Source organism: Chlorocebus sabaeus, chromosome 15, assembly GCF_047675955.1.
Source record: "Chlorocebus sabaeus isolate Y175 chromosome 15, mChlSab1.0.hap1, whole genome shotgun sequence".
Lineage (NCBI taxonomy): Eukaryota > Metazoa > Chordata > Mammalia > Primates > Cercopithecidae > Chlorocebus > Chlorocebus sabaeus.
In genome coordinates, this window is record NC_132918.1 from 87,310,305 (window position 1) to 87,335,382 (window position 25,078).

The 25,078-nt window shown below is 36.0% G+C and overlaps 1 protein-coding gene across 3 annotated transcripts in view; it reads right to left on the minus strand.

Moving 5' to 3' along the window:
- FGF12 (fibroblast growth factor 12) overlaps nt 1-25,078 on the minus strand; it is a 585,431-nt gene that overhangs the window by 176,593 nt on the left and 383,760 nt on the right. For all 3 annotated transcript variants that reach the window (XM_008009538.3, XM_038002368.2, XM_008009535.3), the window contains one exon: nt 10,489-10,592. In XM_008009538.3, coding sequence (XP_008007729.1) covers nt 10,489-10,592 — 104 coding nt within the window. The remainder of the gene's footprint in view (nt 1-10,488; nt 10,593-25,078) is intronic.

Below are 25,078 nucleotides of genomic sequence, written 5' to 3' on the forward strand. Positions count from 1 at the left end.
TTAATAGTTAAGGTTCCTGTTTCTCTCTTTCTCTCTCTCTCTCTCTCTCTCTCGTCTTTCACTTTTCTGAGATACCACTCACTTGCTGTCCCAAGAAAGAGCTGTGAATATGCCTCAGCTTTCAGAACTTTCCATGAGAAAGTGAGTTGATAAGGAAACTCAAATTCCAGAATGGGTAACTGCTTTGTACCTCTATTCCAGATATGTCTGTGTATCTTTTTAGGATGGAACAGAATTCTTTCAGTTAGAGATTAACTGTAAAAACCAGGAGGCTTCCCAGGAAGATATCATGCTAATCTTTACCTCTCCCTTACCACAGTATTTAGTACAGAAAGAAAACCATGGCACTATCAGCTCTTAAAACTACAGCACCATATCAACCTCAGTAGAGAAGAAGCATGAACAGTAAGATTCCTCTAGTAAATTTTACACACTTCAGTAGAATAGAAACAGACTACTCAAAAGTGAACGAGTCACTGAACTGGAAAGTGTGTAGGCTCATACTCAGGACATTTATTATAAATCCCATTAAGTCCAGAGAGCCAGTGAATTATTGCCAAAATTAAACTGTATGATGCCTCTATCAACTGATTCAACAAGACTTCGGCAGATGTCTGAACATTGGAATTACAGTTTTCAGTGCTATGAGAGATATTAATCTATATTAGATATGATCCCTAACCCCAATGAATTTGCATCTGATAGGATATAAGAAGCATTAAGAACAAATTCTAATAAAAGAAAGGAAATACAGAGATAAATGTCCCATCAACGGATAAAATGTGGAAGTTATTTGGGGCTGTAGAAATTGGGAAAATATTTACTGGGTCCTAAATGATGAGAGAAATTTGGATATCTATGATGGTGGAGAAGTAAAAGAAATTAGAGGAGGGAATAACAACTACTTTCTCCTATCACCTACCTTGTGGACATCAAATAGTCTTCTCCTCAGAGTTATCAATAGTGGCCCTTTCATTCTGCTTCCTCAGAAGTCACCACCCCCAACTCATGTTTCTCAGTAACTCCTGATGCAGCTTTTCAATATAAAATCAGTATCATCATCTCACAGTCTTGACATTGTCTGCTCGCACTGAGGCAACACATTAAAGGAGAAATTCTAAATGGTGCAAAGGACATGCATCAATCAAGCAGTCTCTTTGATTTTTGTTATTGGTGTTATCACTGTAATAAAGCCATCACAAACAAGGTGATAGGCTGCCCTGGCTTTCAAAAAATTATACTTTTTATATTATGTTGAAACACTATAGTATGGCACATCCTTAATTGCAACAGCAAACAGGAGAAGCAGTATCGATTAAAGAAATGAATATTAAACTAGAAGCTGCTTTTTCTTAACCTACCTCACTATGCTGAGTGACCTCATTCTAGTCACTTAATGTCTCTGTTTCCCAAGCGTACCTTTTGTCACTCAGCAATAATATCAGTTATTGCAAGGCTCAAATGTGACAGTTTATGTGAAAGCACATGGGAAAATATGAGACACATTCCAATGGAAAGGTTTCATTACACATAAGGCCAAGAGCAGTATGGTATTATGAAAAGCTCATGGTTTTTGAAGTTAAGACCTAGATTTCAACTCTAGTTCCATTATTTACCAGAATGGGCTTATTTAAGTCAAGCACCTCACTAAGCCTCAGCTCTTCATCAATATCTACTAGTTCATTTCCATCTCTCCTCACAGAGTTGCTGTGATATTAAATAGAAATCTAAAAGTCCTTAAGAAACAACAAAAACTGAAAGTACAGTGTATTATTTGCATTAGTACAGCCATTAATACTGTTACTATTACTTTCATGGTTACAGCTACTCTGATAAGAACTTATAATATTACTTATTTATTAGAATATAGACTGACTAAAATAAGCATCTTTATCACTAATTCAGCTTCAAATACAATTGGTACAGGTTAAGGCCCTATTCAAATAAAAAACTGTGTTCGTATAATTTGACTTTAGTTTATCCTTCAGTTAAAAATATTCTCATTTAGTTCATAAACTACCTAATTCAGATTTGGGCAATAAATAGTCTAAGTTTATAAAAAGTAAACAAATCACAGCTGTAGGTAGAAAAAATAAACCTTTTAAAAACATTTTAACCAATATTAACCACTAAAATGCCAGTGATACGTGTGCTAAGCACATCAAACTATTCATTAAAAAAGGTCCAATGTTTTGCCTAGGTGTACATTCTAGCCACTTTTCAAATTATACAAATTGCTTTTTTTTGAGGCAGGGTTTTGCTCTGTTGCCCAGACTGGAGTTCAATGGCACAAACATGGCTTACTGCAGCTTTGATATCCTAAGCTGAAACAATCCTCCCACCTCAGCCTCCCTTGTAGCCGGGAACACAGGTGCATGCTACCATCTCCAGCTAATTTCGAAATTTTTTGTAGAGATAGATTCTCACCTGTTGCCCAAGTTCAAACTGCATTATTTTTAAGCGCCATTTTCCTAGATGGAAATGTCAAGGCTCCTAAGTTACACAAAGCAGTAAGTTATATTTTCATTTCCCAAGTGCTGATATGCCAGATATTACACCCATACATTTCTTTTCCTTCATCATTTTCTTCTTCTGAGCTGGGGTAAGAAAATAGATGTAGTCAGAAGAGTGAGGGGGTGGGATTGGAGACAGAGCCACAGGTACATATTTATGGAGTTTGGCATTCACTTCACTTGAATATTGGACACATGAAGAACTTGCCCCAAAAGAGGTGCAGTCATTGCCGTTGGTTTCTGGAAGGTAATTTGTGTTTGCCTCAGAGCCTTGGGCTAAATAGAGAATAACACTATGATTTAGGGTAGGGGCTTTGGGTCACACAATATCTGTGGAGTCAGAGGCTGGGATCAAGCATGTGGGCAATGAATGAATCCTGCCTACATAACAGGTGCCAATGACATCTCTTGACATAGAGGCTCAGGTGAGCTTCCTGGTTGGTGACACTCCATGTGTATTATCACATGTTGGTACTCGAAGAGTAACATGTCCTGACTCTATAGGAAGACGACAATAGAAGCTCAGCATTTGGTACTTCTACTGAATCCTGCCTTAAGTATTTCTTCCCCTGACGGATTTTAATCTGTGCCTCTCCTGACAATAAACTGTAACCATGAGTATAACCATGGTTTTCGGTGAGTCCTGTGAGTTCTTCTGGAAAGTTATCACTCCAAAGGTGATTCTGTGAGGCCACAAACTTGCAGTTGGTGCCAGAAGTGAGGGTAGTCTTGAGGACTCTGCCCTCTAACTTTGTAGTTGGCCTAAACCCCTTACAACAGCTAACTAATTATGATTATAAGAGCAAACCATAACACAATAAGAATTGTATCTATTTCATCCACCTTTATATGCTCAGTACGCAGTCTGGTGCCTGAGATGTGGTAGAGTTTCAATCAATATGTATTGAACAAACTTTAGGTTTGCTGAGATTGCTTTGAGGACAAACCAGCATTTGTGCAGCGGTTTGTAAGACTACCAATTAAACTTTGATCAATGTAATCATAGTTAATTGTGCAACAATTGTACGGAATTTGTTCCATCTATACTTGAAATAGGCAATTCTTTAAAATTCAACAAGTCTTTATTGAGAATCTTCCTTTCCCAGGGAATGTGCTTAATGCTGTGGTTGGGAAAAATACGTGGCCCAGACGGCCCAGATAGCAAAGATGAATACAATGTAATTCGTGCCTACCAGCAAAATAAAAGTCAAGTGCTCCGATATCACAGCAGAAGTAGCATCTAATTCTCACAGAGGATGGACAATGGAGACAGGTGACATATCAGGTAAGATTTGAGCTGAACTTTAAGGAAAATTATGAGTTACATAGGTACAGAAGAGAAAAAAGCAAACATAACAGTATCAGTGATAGCACTTTAGTAAATATTGTTTTTATTCTTTACATATTTTATCACACATACCATTCTATCAAGTTACCTAAAATATTATATCACTAGTGTTCTAACTACAATTTGAAAATCTAGCTTTATAACTAATGTCATACCAAATGATGTTTATCTATATTTGTTTTATTTAAACAACTTTCAGTTCAAGCAACTCAAATATAAAAAGATGTGAGTAAATTTATAGAGGATAGTCAAGGACTTACTTGGTTTTTATCTTTTCTGTATAAAATGAAAATATACCTCTCCTTCCTCACTCCCAACCGAAATGCCTTTAAGCACTGTGAACATTTGAGAAAATGTCGGTGGTCTTACAAGTTTTTTTCAAAAACTTTTAAAACTAAAAAAGAATAAAACATTAAAGGATATTACATTTTAAATCAAAACTGGTTAAACAGCAAAATTTTTAAAAGGCACTGTCTATGTATAAGGTAAAATTTGTAGAAAAATCTGTTTCAACAGATTGTAACACAGAATGGTATTTCCTGAACTATCCAAGAAGGTGTTTCAGAAAGATAAGTTTCCAACATGCTTAACCTTCTTTTGTTTGAGAAAGAGATGCCTTATAGAAATTTTTATTTACTCAATTTTTTAAAGTTATTTAATACCATTAAAATTATCTTGGTCTTCCTTTCTAAAAGGCGCTGTGAGTTTAAATTTAATCAAGGAGTTGAAAAACGTGTATACTGAAAACTACTAAACATTGTCAAAAGAAATCCCATGTTTATAAATCAGAAAACCTAATATTCTTCAAATGTCCATACTACAGGAAACAATCTATATATTCAATACAATTCCTATCAAAATCTCAATGCCATTTTTTGTGTTAATAGAAAACTCCATTCCAAAATTTATATAAAATCTCAAGGAACCTCAAATAGCCAAAACGATCTTAAGAAAAATAAATAAATAAAGCTGTAGGTCTCACACTTTCTGACTTCAAAACATAGTAAAAAACTATGGCAATCGAACAGTATGATACTGGCACAAAGAGACACAAACACCAATGGAACACAATAGAGAGCCCAGAAATAAACCCTCTAATATGTGGTCAAATCATCTTCAACAAGATTACACAATGGAGAAGGGTTAGCCTCTCAACAGGTGGTGTTGGAAAAACTGTACATCCACATGCAAAAGAATGAAATGGGACCCTTACCTTATACCACATGTAATATTAATTCAAAATGGATTACAAATCTATGCATAAGAGGAGACTGAGGCAGGAGAATCACTTGAACCCACGAGGTGGAGGTTGCAGTGAGCTGAGATCACACCACTGCACTCCAGCCTGGCAACAAAGCAAGACTCTATCTCAAAAAACAAAAAATAAAACAAAAACAACAAACAAACAAAAAACATAGAATAAAACATAGAAAAATCCTTCATGACATTGGATTTGGCAACTATATGGATATGACATCAAAAGAATAAGCAGCAAAAGCAACAATAGACAAATAGGACTATATGCAACTTTAAAACTTCTACATGTCAACAGAAACAACTAACAGAGTGAGAAGGTAGCCTACAGAATGGGAGAAAATATTTGCAAATCATATATCTGGTAAGGGCTTAATAGCCAGAATCTATAAAGAACTCCTACAACTCAATAACAACAACACAAAACAACTCAATTAAAAAGTAGGCAAAGGAATTGAATAGACATGTCTCCAAAAAGGATTTATAAATGACTAACAGGTATGTTAAAAAATGCCCATTACTAGTAGTTATTAGAGAAATGCAAATCAAAACAAAATGAGATATCATCTCACACCTGTTAGGATGGCTACTATCAAAAGAAACAAAAAGTATCAAGTCTTAGCAAGGATGTGAAGAAATTGGAACTTTGGTGCACTGTTGGTGGGAATGGAAAATGATGCTGCTGATAGGGAAAACAGTATGGTGTTTTCTCAAAACAAAACAAAACAAGAGTTACCATATAATCCAGCAAGATCTTGACAAGGTATTTGTACACCCATGTTCATTGCAGCAGTAATCTCATATCCAAGAGGTCAAAGTAACTTAAATGTCCATCAATAGATGAACAGATAAACAGAATGTGGAATGCACATAACATACATTAAAATATTTTAAACATTAAAAAGAAAGAAATCCTGGCATATTCTACAACATAGATGAATGTTGAAAACATTATGCTAAGTGAAATAAGCCAGTTACAAAAAGCACAAATACTGCATTATTCCACCTATATGAGACATCTAAAGTAGTCAAACTCCTTGTAACTGTAAGTAAAAAATGGTGTTTGCTAGGGGCTGGGGGAAGAGAGGAAAGAGAGCTGTTGTTCAATTGGTATACAGAATTTTAGTTTTTCAGGACAGAAAAAAGTTTCTGTAGAGATTACCTACAAAGGAAAGAATATGAAACTGATGGCAACTTCTCTTAATGAACAATAGATACCAGAAACCAACGTAATATTATTTTCCAAATGCTGAGAAAAATATTGGTCTACTCAGAATTGTATAACTACCTGAACTGCAATTCAAGAATGAAAGTGAAACGAAGACATTTTCATGGATATTAAAGCAAGTTCACCATCCACACACCCTCACACACAAAACAATCAAAGGTTTAGTTTAGAAGAAAAGTGAAATCAGAGACCAAATTTGATATACACACACAAACAAAAATTCTATGCATACAAATTATTCAAAACATTCATTAATTTAATAATTAGTTATAAAATAACTAATTGTGCATATGATTTTATTTTAAAGCGCAACTAATCAAACTGGCAGCAAGAAAGGTTGTGGTCTTTACTAGCAAAAAAACACCATAATGTCCATAAGCTGTTGGAAAGGAAGACAGAAACACTCAAAAATATTGAGCAAAGTATGTCGTTATTTATGTATGATTTTAAAAAATAAGACTAACCACGAAAGGAATAAAAAATATAGTCTAGGGTTACAAACTTGCAGAAGAATTTAATAAAATAAAATCATGTGAATAAAACAACAGAATGTTTTTTAAGAAGAAAAGAGAAGCAAAAGGAAATTCAGAAAAATACAAACTACTATGGTAAAAACATATCCAGATACATCAATAATCTCATCAAATACATATGGATTAAACTCACCTATTAAAACACAAAATTTCAGAGCAACTCTTAAAATTACAGCTCTGTGCTTTAGACCTAACAGTCACTCCATCTTTGACACTCTCTCCTCCTGCTTCCTGGTGAAGAAATAGAAATCAAAAGTAACAAGTGAATTAATTCCTAGCTTAAAAATAAATAGAAGCCAGGTAAATGACGTAAATGACACTAGAGAAATTATACTACTTGTGAATCTTTTGGGTTCTAAATAAGCTTATCTAGGTTCTCTTAGTTGGCCTCAGCCCTCTCCTCTCTCTCAACAAACTGCAGTTATGATCCTTATTGGTTGCCCAACTACAGTGTTGCCCACGACATAGAAAATTGCTTTTCAAAGAAATTCTAGCCTTAATGCATACCAGAAACATCTCAGGAAAGTCAAAGTTAACAGATGATTTTTAACTCACCAGGGGAAAGCATTGTGACTGTAAGTATGAGGCAAGTTTGACTTAAGTGGAGAGAAGAACTGAAAATCTAGATACCCCACTAGGTTTACAAAGGTAAACTCCATCACAAAAGAAACTCCCTCTTGTAGCTCAAGATCCCACCTCCTCTTAACCTCAGCTCTAAGCTAGAAAGAAGGAAGGAATGCATCTCTGAAAAGCTTCAGAGAATGAAACCACAACCCAGCAATCCCTCCAAACTCCCTCCTTCCCTTATACAATTGTCTCCTGCTTACAATACTGTTGCCAAACTTTCTGTGTTTTTCTTTGTTATGGACCTTTGGGGATCAACTCTAGTCTAATAAACTGAACTCTACAGCTTCTGTGGAATTATAACCTGAACTATGACCTTTTAAATATACATAATACAGTCTACATTTAGCTGCTTATTTAATGACTGATTAAATCTTTAAAGTAAGACTAGAAATATTCAAAATTTTTTCTTATTTTAATTCTTACATTTACAATGGACTCACAATAACTGGACATTAACAATTGTCAGAGCTGTGACACACTAAGAGAGTCCATTATTTTGACTGAAAATGTATTTAAGTGTTATTTTGAGCAGAAACTTTGAAAAAATGTATATGTACACATATAGCATGTAAGTGTATATTTTGATCTGAATATTTTCAGGAGTAAAATATTAACTTCAATAATTGTAATACAAATGGCAGATGTATTACTAATAAGCAAGTATGATGTACCTGTTGGAGCCAAAGGAAAATTTTCCCTTCGCCCTCTGTAGATTAAGTGAAAATCGATGGACAAAAGGCTGATTAACAGGAGAAAAGAAATACCAATTTATTAACGTGCACTGGGGAGAATCACAGGGTGATCACCCCACCATGTGAAATGTGGTATACATGGTTATATACCTTTTTTTATTTATTTTATTTTTTTTTAATTTTTATATATGGAGTCTGGCTCTGTGGCCCAGGCTGGAGTGCAGTGGCCGGATCTCAGCTCACTGCAAGCTCCGCCTCCCGGGTTCACGCCATTCTCCTGCCTCAGCCTCCCGAGTGGCTGGGACTACAGGCGCCGCCACCGCGCCCGGCTGATTTTTTGTATTTTTAGTAGAGACGGGGTTTCACCGAGTTAGCCAGGATGGTCTTGATCTCCTGACCTCGTGATCCGCCCACCTCGGCCTCCCAAAGTGCTGGGATTACAGGCGTGAGCCACCGCGCCCGGCCAATACCCTTCTTTTTAGAGGAAAGGGCGATGGGGAGGTGTGGACGATTTTATAGCGATAGCAAATGATTTTGGGGGGAGTTCAATGAACTTAAAGAACATACAATGAGCTGGGACGAAGTCTTTTGGATCTGCAGAGCAGACCACGGTTTGTGACAAAACGCTGTCTAGGTGTACTGATGAACTTCAGTCTTCCTTCCTGTGATATGAGTTCAGTTAATGAAAACTCCGGGAAGAGACCAAAGGTAATTGTTTTCTTCTTTGGCAGGTCCGAGCTTAGGCAGATAAGGGAACTCCAGAGAACACCTTCATCCTGTGCTTTGGGAGACACAGGATTGAGCCACAGGAGGCAGAGGGAGTTCAGAGAGACTCTGAGGCGGCTGCTTCTGTACAGCACGTAAAAACACCATATTTGAGGGTATCGATTTCTGAGCTCCCATATACCAAAGATTTGTTTAATTGAACATTGGAAGAGCCTAATGAAAACTAGTCAATAGCGAATTTAGAATCCAGCAGACATACGAGAACTTCCAAAATAACCTTGTGCTATTTACTGAGATCATAGAAAGTAAGGGTGGAAATCTGTAACCATGATTTTCAATGAAATTTTTTTCATGAACTACAAATAGCCAACTCTCTTACAGGGAAGCGGAAATACACACACACACACACACACACACACCCCATTCAGTGCAGCCACATTCTCTCAACACATAAATAATAATAATAATAATTATTATTATTATTATTATTATTATTTTGAGACGGAGTCTTGCTCTGTCGCCCAGGCTGGAGTGTAGTAGCGCGATCTTGGCTCACTGCAAGCTCCGCCTCCCGGGTTCACGTCATTCCCTGCCTCAGCCTCCCGAGTAGCTGGGACTACAGGCGCCGCCACCTCGCCCGGCTAATTTTTTTGTATTTTTAGTAGAGAGGGGTTTCACCGTGTTAGCCAGGATGGTCCTGATCTCCTGACCTCATGATCCGCCCACCTTGGCCTCCCAAAGTGCTGGGATTACACGCGTGAGCCACCGCGCCCAGCCTCAACACATAAATTATTATCCTGAGAGTGAGACAAGCATCAGAATTGTGTTCGTCACTTTAAAATATGTCAGTGCTGATAACGTAGCCACTGATGCTACCTAATTTTGCCAGTTTGGGATTTGAAAGAAGACATGATACAACATGGTGTCCAACATGCTCATTTGAAAGGTCCAAAATTAAGCCAGCAGAGGAAGATAATTTGCCCAAAGGGATATCAAGATAGTACATGAAATGCAAATAAAACTCAGATATCCTTTCTCATAATCCAGAGCTCTTTCTATAAATTCATATTGCCTTTAAGTTAAAGTTATTCTGAGACTCTGACACAGTAGATAAAACATAGACCTACTAAATACAAACAAAGCCACAATCCATTATTAAAGTTTTTTTCTCCATGGTAGGACAGAGACTATTTCCAGACAAATTGAAGAATTTTCCTTCCTGAGCCATCCTCTATGCTTAAAGGAGAGATAACAAGAGAAAAGAAAAATGTCTTGCTTTTTGAATTAGACAGAAAGGTAAAATTCCAAAAGGAGAATACTCTGCAGAAATGGAAGCTAGACACAACGAATTTATATTGCATGGAGAGTAACTGCAATATAGTCATTCAACAAGACATGGTCCTTAACACTCTAAATTACAAAACCTCAAAATAATCCTGAAAAACGGGATCACAAAATATAAAATGACTTCAACTTCCAATTTTCTTGCCTAAAATGATGGTTACTCCATTACCTCTCAGTGGTAGTTCACACACATACACACAAATACACACTACAATGTACTTACTGAACTGTAGAGATAGCCTTCACCATTCATGGCCACATAGAGGCTAGCCTTCACTCCTTGGATGGCCACTACACGCAGGCCCACGGGAATTAGATTGAAGAGAGCTGGGGGGAGAAAAAGAAAGGAGGAAAGGATCAGTGACCTTTTGAATAAATAATCTTTTTTCTTATGATAATTCTTTTGAGAATGAAAACCTATTAATTGAACTTGGTAGAAAAATGGAGAGAGAAAGAAATAAAGAGAGGTCTAAAAATGAGGGAAATTGACTTCTTGACCCTGCGCCGGCATTAATTACCTATGTAACTTCAGGTAAGTTACATAAACTCTGTACAAAGGGGTTGGATTAGAAGGTCTCTAAAGGCCCAACTGGATCTGAGATTTCAGGATTCCTGATCCTTAAAATTACCCTCAAACAGGGTAATATAAGGTAATTTTTTCTAACAAATAATATGAACCGAAAAATTCTCAACAGGAGAAAATGTATCTGTAGTCATAAGAAATAACAAAATATTATCTTTACAACAGTCCAAAGCTCTTGTTTTTAGTCTTTTCCTTGTTGTTCCAAACGTTATATTGAACACAGAAGAAGAATGCAAAAATTACTGACCTATTGGTGATAACATTCAGACAAAACTTTTTTCTTGATATCTCAATTTTTTACATGTAAATAAAGAAAGATAAACAGATGGATAGATGATTGATAGATAGCTTAAGCTATAAAGGATATATTTTATATATTTATATCCAGGTGGGAAAAATACATGTATGTGTATATATGTGTATATATACACATATATACACACATATATACACATATATATACACATATATATATACACACACACACACATACTCAAAACCATTAAGAATTAATTTGACAAAAGTAATTCAACATCCTAAGATGAAATGGGAACATCCTTGCAGTCTTTACATATTCGAGTTGCTCATCACTCAAAGTACTCAATAGTCTATATGTCCATTTGGAGATGGAATTCATAGACCAGAAAAAAAGATACCTAAGAGAACCTTCTATTTTTCTTCCAACAATGTATTTCTGTCCTTGGTAGAACTTCAGTTACTTTTGAGATCACAAAATGAGCATAAACAGAAAACATTGCCCCCACCCCGAAACAATTCACATTGCATATGGAAGAAAAGCAATCATATACTTAGGTTCTGTAGATGGCAACATGGATATGAATTAAGTATCTCATGGTTGTATGCATAAGAAAATATCTCTGCAGTTCATTTCAGTATTCTGGCTTCATTAGAAGTTCTTATCCACCTTTTCTATTGATAAAATTCCTCTCGGTTCTCGTCTTCTTAGTTTTTAATACAAGATATACATAAATTAACTCAAGGGCTACCGTTATTCAGGGATGCCTCTATTTTTCTGGGCTTCTCTCAACCTACAATAGTAAGCTAAACACACACACTCGCAGACACACACTCTCACAGTATTTGGCTTTCAGTCAATGTTCAATGGACAGGTGTAGAGGATCAAGCCTTAGACCACAGGTTTGGTAGAATAGGATTCCATTCTTAGCTGTTGACATCGGATCAGTCTTTTTTGCCTCTTTGAACCCATTTCCACATTTGTCATGAAAACTGAGACTAGATAAGAAACTATAAGTAGTTTCTCATAGATTAATTGTTGGCTCAATTTAGATTTGAACTGGTTTTATTTCTTGCTATATTCTTACCAGTGTCCTTGTGTTACTGAAACAACTTAAGAAACACAAGAACTAGACAAAGTCTAGTTGGGGAGAAAAAGCTAAGACATATGGAATAATATGATACAGTGTATAATTTACTTCTATAATTAAATATAATATATGCATTCTATATATATATATTCTCTATATTACAGAAGTTCAGGAAAATGGAAGCTCTGTGTGGCCTGAAGTATTCATGGAATGCCTTACACAGAAAATGGAACCTGAGTTGACACTTAAAGAAGCAGAAGTTGAGAAAGCCAAGAGCAGAAAACATTTTAGTGAGGCAGGAAGTTAGGTGGTTTTGCAGAGTAATGTGTGTATGCAGAAAGGGACTGGCAGATTGGAGGATCTGATTTATATTGGGGGGAAATGAGAAAGAACACCATGTAAATAAAATAAGGATAAATAACTGCGAGCCTGTCGCTCTAATCTTAGATATCTAGACTTTACCAAATGGGCAACAAGATGTGTGCCATATGAAAACTAGAGTAAAAACACAGATTATGAGTATGAGATTTGCAGACACACAGTTTCTAAACCCTCCACTAAGTTACATGGCTTTGAGCTATTCATTTAACTTCTCTGCCTTAGTTTTCCTATCTGTAAAATGCACATGATAATCCTTATTGCACAGAGTTGATAGAACCAAATGCATTGTCATGTTTCTGAAAGTGATTCACAGAGACATGTCCTCTCGAAGAGCTATTTGTCATGACCACCTAATTCTTCTGTTTGTCAGGTAAAGTTACCATAAGGCTACTGTAAAAACTGACATATTGCCTCAGTAATACTTTTTAGTTTATATTCAGCAGATTGTTTTAATGCTTTAAAAGATAATACTTTATATTTGTGTAACAATTTTCAAAGTGCTGATATGTTCATTAATTATATTTGATCCTCAACCATAAATGCTATGAAGAATTTAGGACAGAATGATTACCTTAATTTTTAGAAGCACAAAAAGATTTGGAGTTAACCCAGGGGAAAATGCATCTAAACAAAGGCTTTCAGGCTCTCTAATGGGGCTACCTGTTCGAAACATCATATTTCATCTTTTTGTTCTTTCTTTTTTTTTTTTTTTTTTTTTTGACAGAGTCTAGCTCTGTCACTCAGCTGGAGTGCAAGTGATTCTCCTGCCTCAGCCTCCCGAGTAGCTGGTATTACAGGCACCCACCACCACACCCAGCTAATTTTTGTATTTTTTGTAGAGATGGGGTTTCACTGTGTTAGCCAGGCTGGTCTCGAACTCCTGATCTTGTGATCCACCTGTCTCGGCCTCCCCTTTTTGTTCTTTTAATTTCCTCTAATATCCATTCTTACCTTCTTGCAAATAAATAGATTATTCAGCTACATCTTCTTACATATCCTGCAACCAGATGTAGGATGTAGGTCCTATGGACTCACTACTGGTCAATGAGATGTGAGTCATCACATCATTACAGGCTGGAGGAATCTTTCCTTATAGACAATTTATAGGTGTCATTTGCACCCCTTCTCAACCTTTGCCTATTGCTGTTTGAATGGAGATATGGTAGCTGGATCATCTAAAACCATAAAAACAAGGACTACTCCCCAGCGGGTGTTGGCAGGTGAGCTGGAAGGAGTTGGGTCCCTGAGAGCTTTGTGGAGCAGTGGCACAAGTCCAACATTCAATTACCCAGGTCTGGCTTTTATGGGAGAAAATAAGTCCTTGTTATTTTACTCAGTGCAATGCAGAGCCAACTCTAATCCTAACTGATAGAGATGCTAATGAAAGCAGAATTAATATGCAAGATATGAACTAGATGCAAGGTACTTCATTTTAAATAAAAGCAGATACTGGAAAATATTAAGTTCACTGACAATTACTGTGAGAAGGAGAAAAGACTTTCCAGGATAAATGCTAAGAACACTGGTTTACGTAGCTCACCATAGAAGGAAAAGCAACTATAAAATTTTTCCTACATGAAGAATGACAGTAAACTGATAATGCTAGGCAGGGACAAAAACAAGAAACCTGTTTGAAAATTTTATATGAACCACAAGATGATAATGGCTTTTAGCTGGTTTGCTTTGTGAGACATACCAAGCCCATTTTTAAAAATCAGTAAATGATTTGAAATGCGACTTTATTGGTAAAAGCTAAACACAGTATCTCTGGAAACGTCCTCATCTGCCTCCTAAAAATCCCAAAAGGCGGCAAATGACTTACTCTTATCCATTAATTATCTTCAGAGTAGCACACTCTGGCTCTAGCTCACAAGAGCCCTTTGCTACTCCTTTCACTACTCCTCAAAGCCACTGTCCTAACTCATAGTAACTGGGCTACTTGACTCCACCCACTCTTTAAGTCCCTTGCATCCTCTTATGCCATTTTCCTGCTTACAACCTGCAGTGATTCCTCCCTGTCTCCAGTGTCCTTTACAACCTGGCTCCAACCCACATTTCCAGCTTATCACCTGTCACCCTTTCCATCTGCTGTAACCGGCTTCACAGAGCTTTTTGCCATTTCCTAAGTTCCCCCTCAATCTTTAACTAGGCTGGAGTTTGTCCTCTTTTGTCCTCTATCTCTTTTTGGAAAGCTTATCTTCCCACTTCTAAATTTGGCCAACTCTTTTCATCATTTAAGGCCTACCTTGTTGAACTCCCCCATGAGTCTTGCCCAAAGCCCTTCAGAAATAATACTTCCCTTTTCCAGATGGCTTATTTCTTGTGTATATTTTGGTAATGGTATTTAGAACATGGTTTTAGAGTTCTTTGTTTATATCTCTGTCTCTATCCCTACAATGCAAGATTCTTGAGGGTAGCTGCTGTAATGTCTAGCCCAGTTACAAGTACATAGCTTTATTAAATAAATGTTATTATATGGGTTATGACAAAAACACATTCTTTCCAGGAATGTAGGTTTCCTTGTTACAGTGAAAGTTCTTTTTAAGATAAAAATGAAATTAGAAACTTAAAGCATCTCAGCCTGATATTCAAGGTTAATATACAACATACATTTGTGCTACATGGCACTTTCACTTCAATACTGAGTGCTTCTAGTAATTTGCTCTTCCTCCTCCTACCTTCTAAACTCCATCTTTTTGCTAACTTAGTTCCCTCTGCTTGGAATGTCACTCTCCCTACATCTTCACACTGAAATCCCTGACATACTTGAAATGACACACCAAATGCCAAGTGCTTTCTTTCACTTCTTAGCTGCCCTATTCCTGGATCCAGACTATATTTATCACAATTTATAGTTTTATTCCTCTAAAAAATCTGTTTCCTCTCCCAACCACAACTAGATTGTAAGCTCTCCAAAACAAAACTCACATCGAAACTACACTTGTATAATACAAGGAAAGGAGGACACAGAGAGAGACACAGAAAGAAAACGAGAGAGAGAATACGCAGGGTAGTATATATTCTGTGTATATTAGCAATCCCAGTAAACATTTGTGGACTAAATACAACAATTATATACAAAATAGAGTCCAAGTATTTAATCTGACATTCAAAGACCTTCTTAAACTTCTCCTTTCCAAAAGGGGTATCTTGTTCTAAATCTTTTTGTAAAGTTGACTCTTTTATTTTAAAAACTGAAATAATAGAGCTGGTACTCCTGGCTTCCATAAACCAAGCTCAATCATAAAACCTCACGGAAAAAAGGTATTGGAAAGGTAATGAAGGGAAAGTATAGTCTCTTCAACAAATGGTGTTGAGAAAACTGGGTATTCACATATGAAGGAATGAAACTGGGTCCTTATATTATACCATACACAAAATTTGCTCAAAATTGATTAAATAATTAAATGTAGACCTAAAACTGTAAAACCCATAGAAAAAAAAAATAGGGGAAAAAGTTGACATTGGCCTTGGCAAAGATTTATTTCTTGCATATGACATTAAAAGCACAGGCAAATGAAAGCAAAAAAATAGACAAGTGGGATTACATCAAACTAAAATGTTTCTGCAGAGCAAAGGAAACAATCAACAGAATGCAAAGGCAACCTATGGAATGGGAGAAAATATTTGCAAATTGTATATCTGGTAGGGGTTCAATATCCAGAGTACATAAGAAACTCCTATGACTCAATCGGAAAAACAAAACAAAACAAAATAAAACAAATAAGCCAATTAAAAAATGGACACAGGGCTTGAATGACATTTCTCCAGAACAACATACAAATGGCCAACAGATATATGAAAAGATACTCAACATCACTAATCATCAGATAATGATGAGCTGTGAACCTAAAATAAACACTTCCAAGTTATAAAATATTAAAGGATCACTTTGATTAATCATGCTACATGAAAGACTGAATTATCTTTATATTTATCTCTACAAGAAATATATAATAAAAAAGCGTTGTCATATGGAAAGACATTCAAAAATCATATATCCACAATAATGGGAAGGAAATGCATAGACTTGCTGCTATCAGGCAATTAATTAAAATACTGTATTATTTTCCTGAGTTTTATCATCTTTGATAGTTCCCAGCTTTTCAAAATTTAAACTTTTGTGGTTTATTTTCTCACTGTAAATACTCAATTTTGCATCTAATTTTCATTTAATTATATATATATTTTTAGGGAGAATCCCACATAAGCTTTAGGACCTACAAAACCTAAGTCATTCTCAGGTTGAAACTTCAGTGGAAGGAGAAGATGAGAGAAAGTAACAAATGAGAAAAGAAAAACTAAAGAGATAATACTCATTGAATGTCTACTTTTTTTTCAGGCGTCCTGCTAGGCATCTTGATATGCAAAATGCCATTTTATTATAAACTCAGTATTTGACTACTTGAAGTAGTCAAAGTACTTAAAGTAGTCATTTAACAGTATATAAAAGTCCTAACTTCTCTGAGGGGTACAAAGTGAAAAAGAATTGAGAAAATGAAAAGTACCATCCTAACCTTTGGGGTAGGACCTTGGCCTTAGTAAGTTGAGCTCGCATACAGCACTTGTAAAAACCTGACTTAGAAGTCATTTATTCTTACCATAAAAATTTATTGAGCACTTACTGTATGCCAAATATCACGCTGAAGCTAAAAAAAAAAAAAAAAAAAAAAAGAGTGATGAACATAACAGATGTGGTCTCTAGTGAAAAGACTCTTATTTGTGACTCTTTCTGAGGTTTCCACTATCTTAAGGGCAAGTTGAAGGCACCAGAAACTTTTATTATGAACCCCAATGCCTAGCATGATATCTTGGTTTTAGACGCTGTTATTCAATATTTGCTGAATAAATAAATGAATGACGAGTAGTTTCTCCTTGCTCATGTTTATTTGTAACTTTTCTAGGACACATTTTTATAATTAAGCATGTAAGAAAAAATTGAAGATAATATGTATTACACATAGACTAAAGGAAAGCCAAAAAACCTACATGGTACAAAGTCTGAAATGGCAGAATCATGGGACGTATGGGCCTGGTGAGGATAGGAGTACGTGTGTGTAGAGTGATGCAAGGTTGGAGGGAGTTAAGAGGAAGGAAAGAGTTTGGGGAATCTGTTACAATTGAGATATTAAACATCTTGTCAGCAAGGCGTGGTGGCTCATGCCTGTAATCTCAGCACTTTGGGAGGCTAAGGCAGGAGGATCACTTGAGCCCAGGAGTTTGAGACTAGCCTGAGAAACACAGGGAGACTCCATCTCTGTAAAAACAAAAATAAAAATAAAAAAATGTAGTCAGGTATGTGTGTGTGCCTGTGGTCCCAGCTACTTGTGAGGCGGAGGTCGGAGGGTTGCCTGAACCCGGGAAGTCAAGGTTGCAGGAAGCCATGACTGCACCACTCCACTCCTGCCTGGGTAACAGGGCAAGACTCTGTCTCAACAAAATAAAATAAAAATAAACATCCTGTCCAATGATATCGGACCAAAAAATGTACTTTGTAAAAGTGTTATGTTTCACTCAGCTTAATTTCTACCTGTACATTATCCACACCATATTATTCCAGTAAGAAAAAGGTAACAATCCAAAACACATAGGAAGACAATGTGACAACCAATAAGTTGCAAAGAAAGAGAAGAAGAGGAAGAGAGGGAGAGAGGGAGGAAGAAAGGAGGGAAGGAAGGAGAAAAAAGGCTCATTACAAATCGTCTTTGGAACTCATAAATCCAGTATCTTTCCAAGCAACTTCTAAGGACAGACTCGTTATTGCTGGTAACGAAGAAAGGTATAAAAGGGTACAGTCGTATTTAGAAATTCTAGGTCTATTTTGTCAAATGGCCAATGAAAAAGATGCAGCCTATGACCCATTAAAAACCCAAGGGAAACATTCTGAGACAGAACGGAGATATTTGGGTTTATAATCTGTGCATTTTCAACGTTAGATTTCATTGAAAATTCAGTATCATTTCCAACATCTCAAAATGTTCTCCATCAATATATTTTATTAGAGTGTGAATAAGATCATACCCTACAAAATCTTAAATTATAAGTTAAGTTAGTACCAGGTTATTTTCTCTTACAATAAATCCTACAGTCTCTCACAATAACATCTGTAATTATAATATTTATAATATCTGCAGGCCACTCAATTGGTTTTTCCTTAGTTATGAAATCAATATTTACTTCTGTTATTTATAATTTACTTAAGTCAATTATTCGCCCTCCCCATTCTCAATAGGAAAATGCTATTATTGAATATCCAGCAAAGTAGTGAGCTCTTAAATCTTCCAATACAAAAGTGGTTAAATTATGGTACAATGGAATGTTCACCCAGGCAAATTAATTATTCATTCCCTTACCCTAATTCCACAGCATTCCATACACAGCACTTATCACAATGCTTATTCATATTTATATGTTTGTCTGAGTTTCCCTGAAAACTAGGGATTCTTAGAGTATAAAATATGTATTTGTTTTTGTTTTGCATCCAGATTGCATTTCAAAATAAAGCCTAAACAATTGTTGTTACTGAATTTAACTCTCTAAAACAGCATCTCTTACAGAAATTAAAGGAAAGATGTAACTTGCCCTATTCTTTTAGCTTTTAAGTCAAGGAAATAAGACTCAGATGAGGACTGAACATAGCTATGTAGAGGACACAGCTGTGGGTCATGAGCCCTAGTTCTAAAATTTAACAGTTTTGTGGTCTTGGTGACTCCAGGTAATTTAATGAGGTTGCAATTTTTTGAATTTCTGCAATCAGACCTTGGCAATGACTTTGAGCAGTAGGATATAAATAACTCCCACATGCTTAGTGTTCCAATAATGGAACACTAGGCATAAATGAGTTAACCACTTTGAACATTTCTTGGCTCTGAATGTTTCACTGGATTGTTATGAAGATCAATGAGATAATAAAAACAAACCACTTTTTAAACCATAAAGGATACAATGCATCACTATCAGTGTTGCCAGTGGTTTTGTTCCCATTGTTGTTTTCATATCTCCCCATCTGGAGTTTTCATAGTAGGAGGAACATGGCTGGGTGATCATTATCCCATATTTCAACTTAAATTTCTTAAAATGTTATGGGAGAAAAAAAAGAACGTATTTCATCTTCTATTATTGAAGCTCCTGTAAGCAAAACAACTACGTAGTTAAAATAAAACACTGTTAAGAATGTAAACATCAACATACTTCAAGCTATATTGGTTCACTAAGTACGATGCCTTATTTTATAAACAATTGGCCAAATAGTCCAACTGACTGATTTATTTTCCCACTGAATTTATTGACTTACCGAGCTGACTAGTGGTTTGGGACTTTAGAGACTAAAATTTTTCTTCTAAGCACTGGCTGACAGTATACGCTGTGGGTTTTCAGCGTAATAAAAATGAGCAGCATTGTTATCTCTTTCTTTGATAAACCGTAGTAGAAATGTTTGCCTTAGCTCTGGTAGAAGTCCTGTCATTGGCTTTTAATCCTGATAATATCATATAACCTTTCTTACGATAGTTCAAAAATGTTCAAAAATTTGCATAATTAACAAGTCAATTCAACGTGATTCTTTTTTCATTAAGATGGAAATGAGGCATATCACCGTCGATAATGAAAGCAAACGCCTGTCATTACTCACTCTCCGGAGCCCTTTGTCTTACACAGACTTGTCTCGGAGCCCGTCTGAAGAATTCAGTGAACAGTACAGGTCCATAAGATCAATGGGCAGAAACATCTTCCGAGAAATCTTTGCATGTTTTGAAGCTTTTAGATTTGCATCCTCTATAAACCTTTCATCAAACACTATGTTGCCAAAATCAATACTATGGCCTATTAGGTTTATTCATTAATTCATCACATATATTCCAGACCTTGTGCCAGGCACTTGTAACACAGTGGTAGAAAAGACAGAGATGGTACCTGCCATCATGGTAGTTAAAGTCTAAAATAGATAAAAGTAACCACATGTGTACTATGTATCCGTCTTTACAGACCAGGAAACTGGGACTCAGAGATATTGTTTTCCCAGGGTTATAAAGTCAGCTAGTGAAAAAGTTAAGCTGTGAACCTAGATTCTGGGGGCCTCAAAGCTATAAAATATTATTGCTCTTAAGATATAAAATAAAATTCTAATGATAACAATTCAAGTGGTTGTGAAGAAAGTGGGAAAAACAGACTATAATAAGAAAATGTGAAAACCTGACAAGTAATTTTTTAGCCAAGTAGAACCATTCTACTCAAAAGGTACAAAATCTTTAGTATTTCTTAGATAAAATTACACACAGGCAATAGAAGCACACTTATTTAAGTTGTTTTAGATATGCTCAAACAAAGCTTTGTACTTCATTAGCATTAATACCTAAATAAGAAAATATGACTGCCCAATTCCAAAAATATTAACTGGATCTATAGAAATAAACATAATGTGGAAAGATTTCTTTTTTGTTTTTTTTTTTTTGGAAATTAAGGGATAAAAAAGGACTTGAAAAATAAAATGATGATTTTGTCCTTCTTATTCTCTACTTCAAAATCTCTCATTCAACCCATGTCTACTATAATCTCCAGTCAGAAAATTTTTCTAAAGTATTGCATTTCAGTCACTGCTCAATAATTTGCATTGGTTCCCCATTTCCTACAATATAAAGCCTACACTCCCCTAAGTGTCAGTTAAGACACTCTAAAATACGACCCCATGATACTTCTAAATAATCTCTTTGCTTCATGCAAGCTAGTGGGTTAATTTTTCCCTAACATGGTGGGAGCTTTCTCCACTTCCTAATTTTGTGCCTCCTTAACTGAAATACAACTGTCCTAATCTTAATTTATTTATTTTGGCCGGGTGCGGTGGCTCAAGCCTGTAATCCCAGCACTTTGGGAGGCCGAGACTGGCGGATCACGAGGTCAGGAGATCGAGACAATCCTGGCTAACACAGTGAAACCCCGTCTCTACTAAAAGATACAAAAATATAGCCGGGCGAGGTGGCAGGCGCCTGTAGTCCCAGCTACTCGGGAGGCTGAGGCAGGAGAATGGTGTGAACCTGGGAGGCGGAGCTCGCAGTGAGCTGAGATCTGGCCACTGCACTCCAGCCTGGGCAACAGAGCAAGACTCCGTCTCAAAAAAAAAAAAAAAAAAAAAAAATTATTTATTTTGTTCCCATTCTTCAAGAATTGGGTTAAACCCAAACTTGTTGATTACTATGGCTTTTGAGGATCTGTTAGATCTCTGAAATCTGGTCATTCTTCTAAGTACTTGGTAGTACCAGTGACACTTTTTGTTTTACATTAAGATGTAAAACCTTTTATACTCTGGGAACAGCTAGAAGGCAGGAATTGTATCAGATTCATTTTTGTAACCCAGTAACTAGGACGCAGTTGGCCTTCAATATGTTGCTATTAATGAAAATAAAGCATGCATATGGCAGGCATATGTGAAAACTCAATCATTTGGTTGTAACTGCCCGAAACAATGTCTTAAGGAGACAATTGAAGCCAGGCAACAATGAATGTTGTGAGAATTTAGTGATGTCTGCAGCGAACACAGGAGGGGGTAACTTGAGCCATTGATTTGTCATCTCCCACTTGAGGGCCTCCTTTTATAATAAAATAGCATGAAACATTCCACAAAAGAACAGCAATGATTTGCACTGTACTTTAAAATCAATATCTTATTGTATAACTTTGACTCAAAGTTATAATAATACAAATTTGGAATGCAAACTTTAAAAATTGAAGAAAAAAACCAACTCTCCAGGAGTAATTTAGCTGAATGGTTCACAGACTTTGCTGCATATTAAAACCTTCTAAAAAGCTTGAAAATGTTGATGTCCAGACTACTCTCATAATAATTAAATAAAAATGCCTGGAATTGAAGACAAGTATTTTTTTAACTCTTCAGATTGTTCCAGTATGCTTCATCATTGAAAACAATTTCAATTCAACAATTTGAAAGCAAGTTCAATAACCTGGGATAGTTCTAGCAAGCTCACATGCTATACTGATTCTTCCCAAACCTTTGACCAATCAATGAACCAAACCTTGCTGCTCAAAGTGTGAACGGCATCACCATCGTCTGGAGCTTGTTGGAAAGGCAGAATCTCAGGCTGTATCCAAGAATTATTGAATCAAAATTTGGATTTTAACACAATTACAATGCATTTAAAGTTTGAGAAGTGCTGTGTGCTTGGTTCTCAAAGTGTGGGTCCTCATCCAGACGTACTGATTCAAAAAACCAAGATTTTGGAGCCATTGTTGAGAACATGGATCTATGAGGCGCGGCTGCTGTCTTCCTTCACGTCTCGGTAGCACTTTTCCGCCCAGATCATCAGTAGTGTCAAAGACTGGGAAGAGCCCATATGTAACTGTACATTCCAACCCCTTCAGAGGGAAACTCCAAGTGCCCTGGACGTTAATCTTATCTAAATTAGACGTCGATCAATTCTCCCAAAGAAACGAAGGTTGGTCCAGGGCCTAAAAGAGTGCTGAAACTACAGATGTGGTTCAAAAATGGCTTCTCACCCAGTTTGTCAAAGCTCAAGTCCTTCATTTTTCCTGAAATTGCTCTTGATCAGTCTTCAGTCAGCATTGATGTCTCCTGTTAAGACTTTCCAGGCCACTTCCTTCCATAAGGGTACGTTTTGATATTATTAACTTAAATCTCCTACACATTATTCCCATTTTGTGGATGAAGAACTCTGGTTTCAAGGTGTTAAACTAATTGCCCAAGTTTATCCAGCTGGCAGGTGGAGATACCCATAAGAATATCCATGACTGACTGTCCCTAAAATCAAATGGACTATTTATAACACTATCCTGCTTCCTCAAGTATGGGAAACATTCTGGTGCATACTACAGAAACAATAAAAGTGATGTTTTCTGCTCATACCTCAGTAGGAAGGAGCAAGGAGTTCTCTTTAGGATATTTGTAAAAATTCAATTGTAATACTGTGGAGAGGGATTAATAATGCTGTACAGACAGAGTTGGACATAGGTATGTGTTCCACATTCGGTCTCAATGTCAAGGGAAGCAGATGTACCAAGTGCGACCTCACTAGATCTTGGCTGGATGCCTGTTCAGTACCACTCTATCTAGGCTGCTGAATAATACATGAAAATATATATCCACATAAAGACACACACATCCTACACACCTCAAACTTCTCAAATCAGATATATGAAATAGGCAACCGAGTTATTTAAAATCTTTAAAATTATGGTACAATGGTTTACTATCTCTAAAAAAAGTTATAATTTATATTTTAAATACATCAAACATACTGAAAAATCCTTGCAAGTTCACTGTTTAGCCTGTCTAAAGTAAACTACCATGATGTTTTAGAACTAAACCACGTTGCCTTCTTAATACCTTTTAAAAGTGCTGTCAGAAGAATGCAGAGGTATGAGTTAAGAGATTATGATGCACTGGGAAATATTAACCAGGAAAAATAAATTCGAGATACAGTGTAAACTGGGTGAAGGTATTAACATTGGAACTAACCTTGCTGAACTCAAATCCTGGGTCTATTGTTTAATGCCTGTATGGCCATGGACTAATTATTTAACCTTCCTGTGCCTCAGTTGACTCATCTTCAAAATAGAAATGATTATAGTACCTTTTATAGGGTTATTACAAGACTTAACTGAGTACAATTTTGAAATTTTTCAAACCTGTACTAGACATTTAGAAAGTGTTGAGCAAACAGTTATTATTATCTGATATGTCCCCAAGTCATAGATTAAGAAATAATGATTAACACATAGATGACCATTTTATTTTCCAAATCTTTCATTCCAAATATGTAGTTCTTCTTTATCCTTCATGGTAGCATGCCCTGGAAAATGCTAATCCATATGAGTATACATTTATAATTTATACCTTATTTAGTCAGTGGCTAAAAGTAGTGCTTAATCAAACCAGAGATATATAGGAAACTCTGCTGCAATTCATGAAGAATATGGACAAATCTATACAACCTTGCAATCAGTAACTTATGTTGAAGATGGAGCACAGGATACGGATATAGTAGAACTGAATTCTACTCACTCTACTTGAGCTGAGAGCAAATCAACTCTCACTTCAGAGCCTCAAAGTAAAGTAATGAATTTCAGGAATTTTAAAGTAATCTCTAATTCTCACTCATCAAAACGTTAATACCCTTTTCCACTACTTCAAGAAACACTCTCTTTTTAGTTTCTTATTCTTAAAACACCTGAGTGTATATTTTCTTTTTCCTGCAACATACGTTTAAATTTACACTGCTGCCCTTAGATGAATAATAAAAACAATGACTCACTCTCTTACGGACAAATATACCATTTACATATTTTAAGAAAATGATGTCTCTATAATTAATCAACATGAATATATATGTATATATATATTCACAACATGAATATATATGTATATATATTCATGTAACACTTTGTTCTTTTACTACTATTGCTATAGAATTCACTTTTCCAAACTAAGCATACTCAATATTCTTCCTATTTTCATAATAGAAAATAATTTCCTT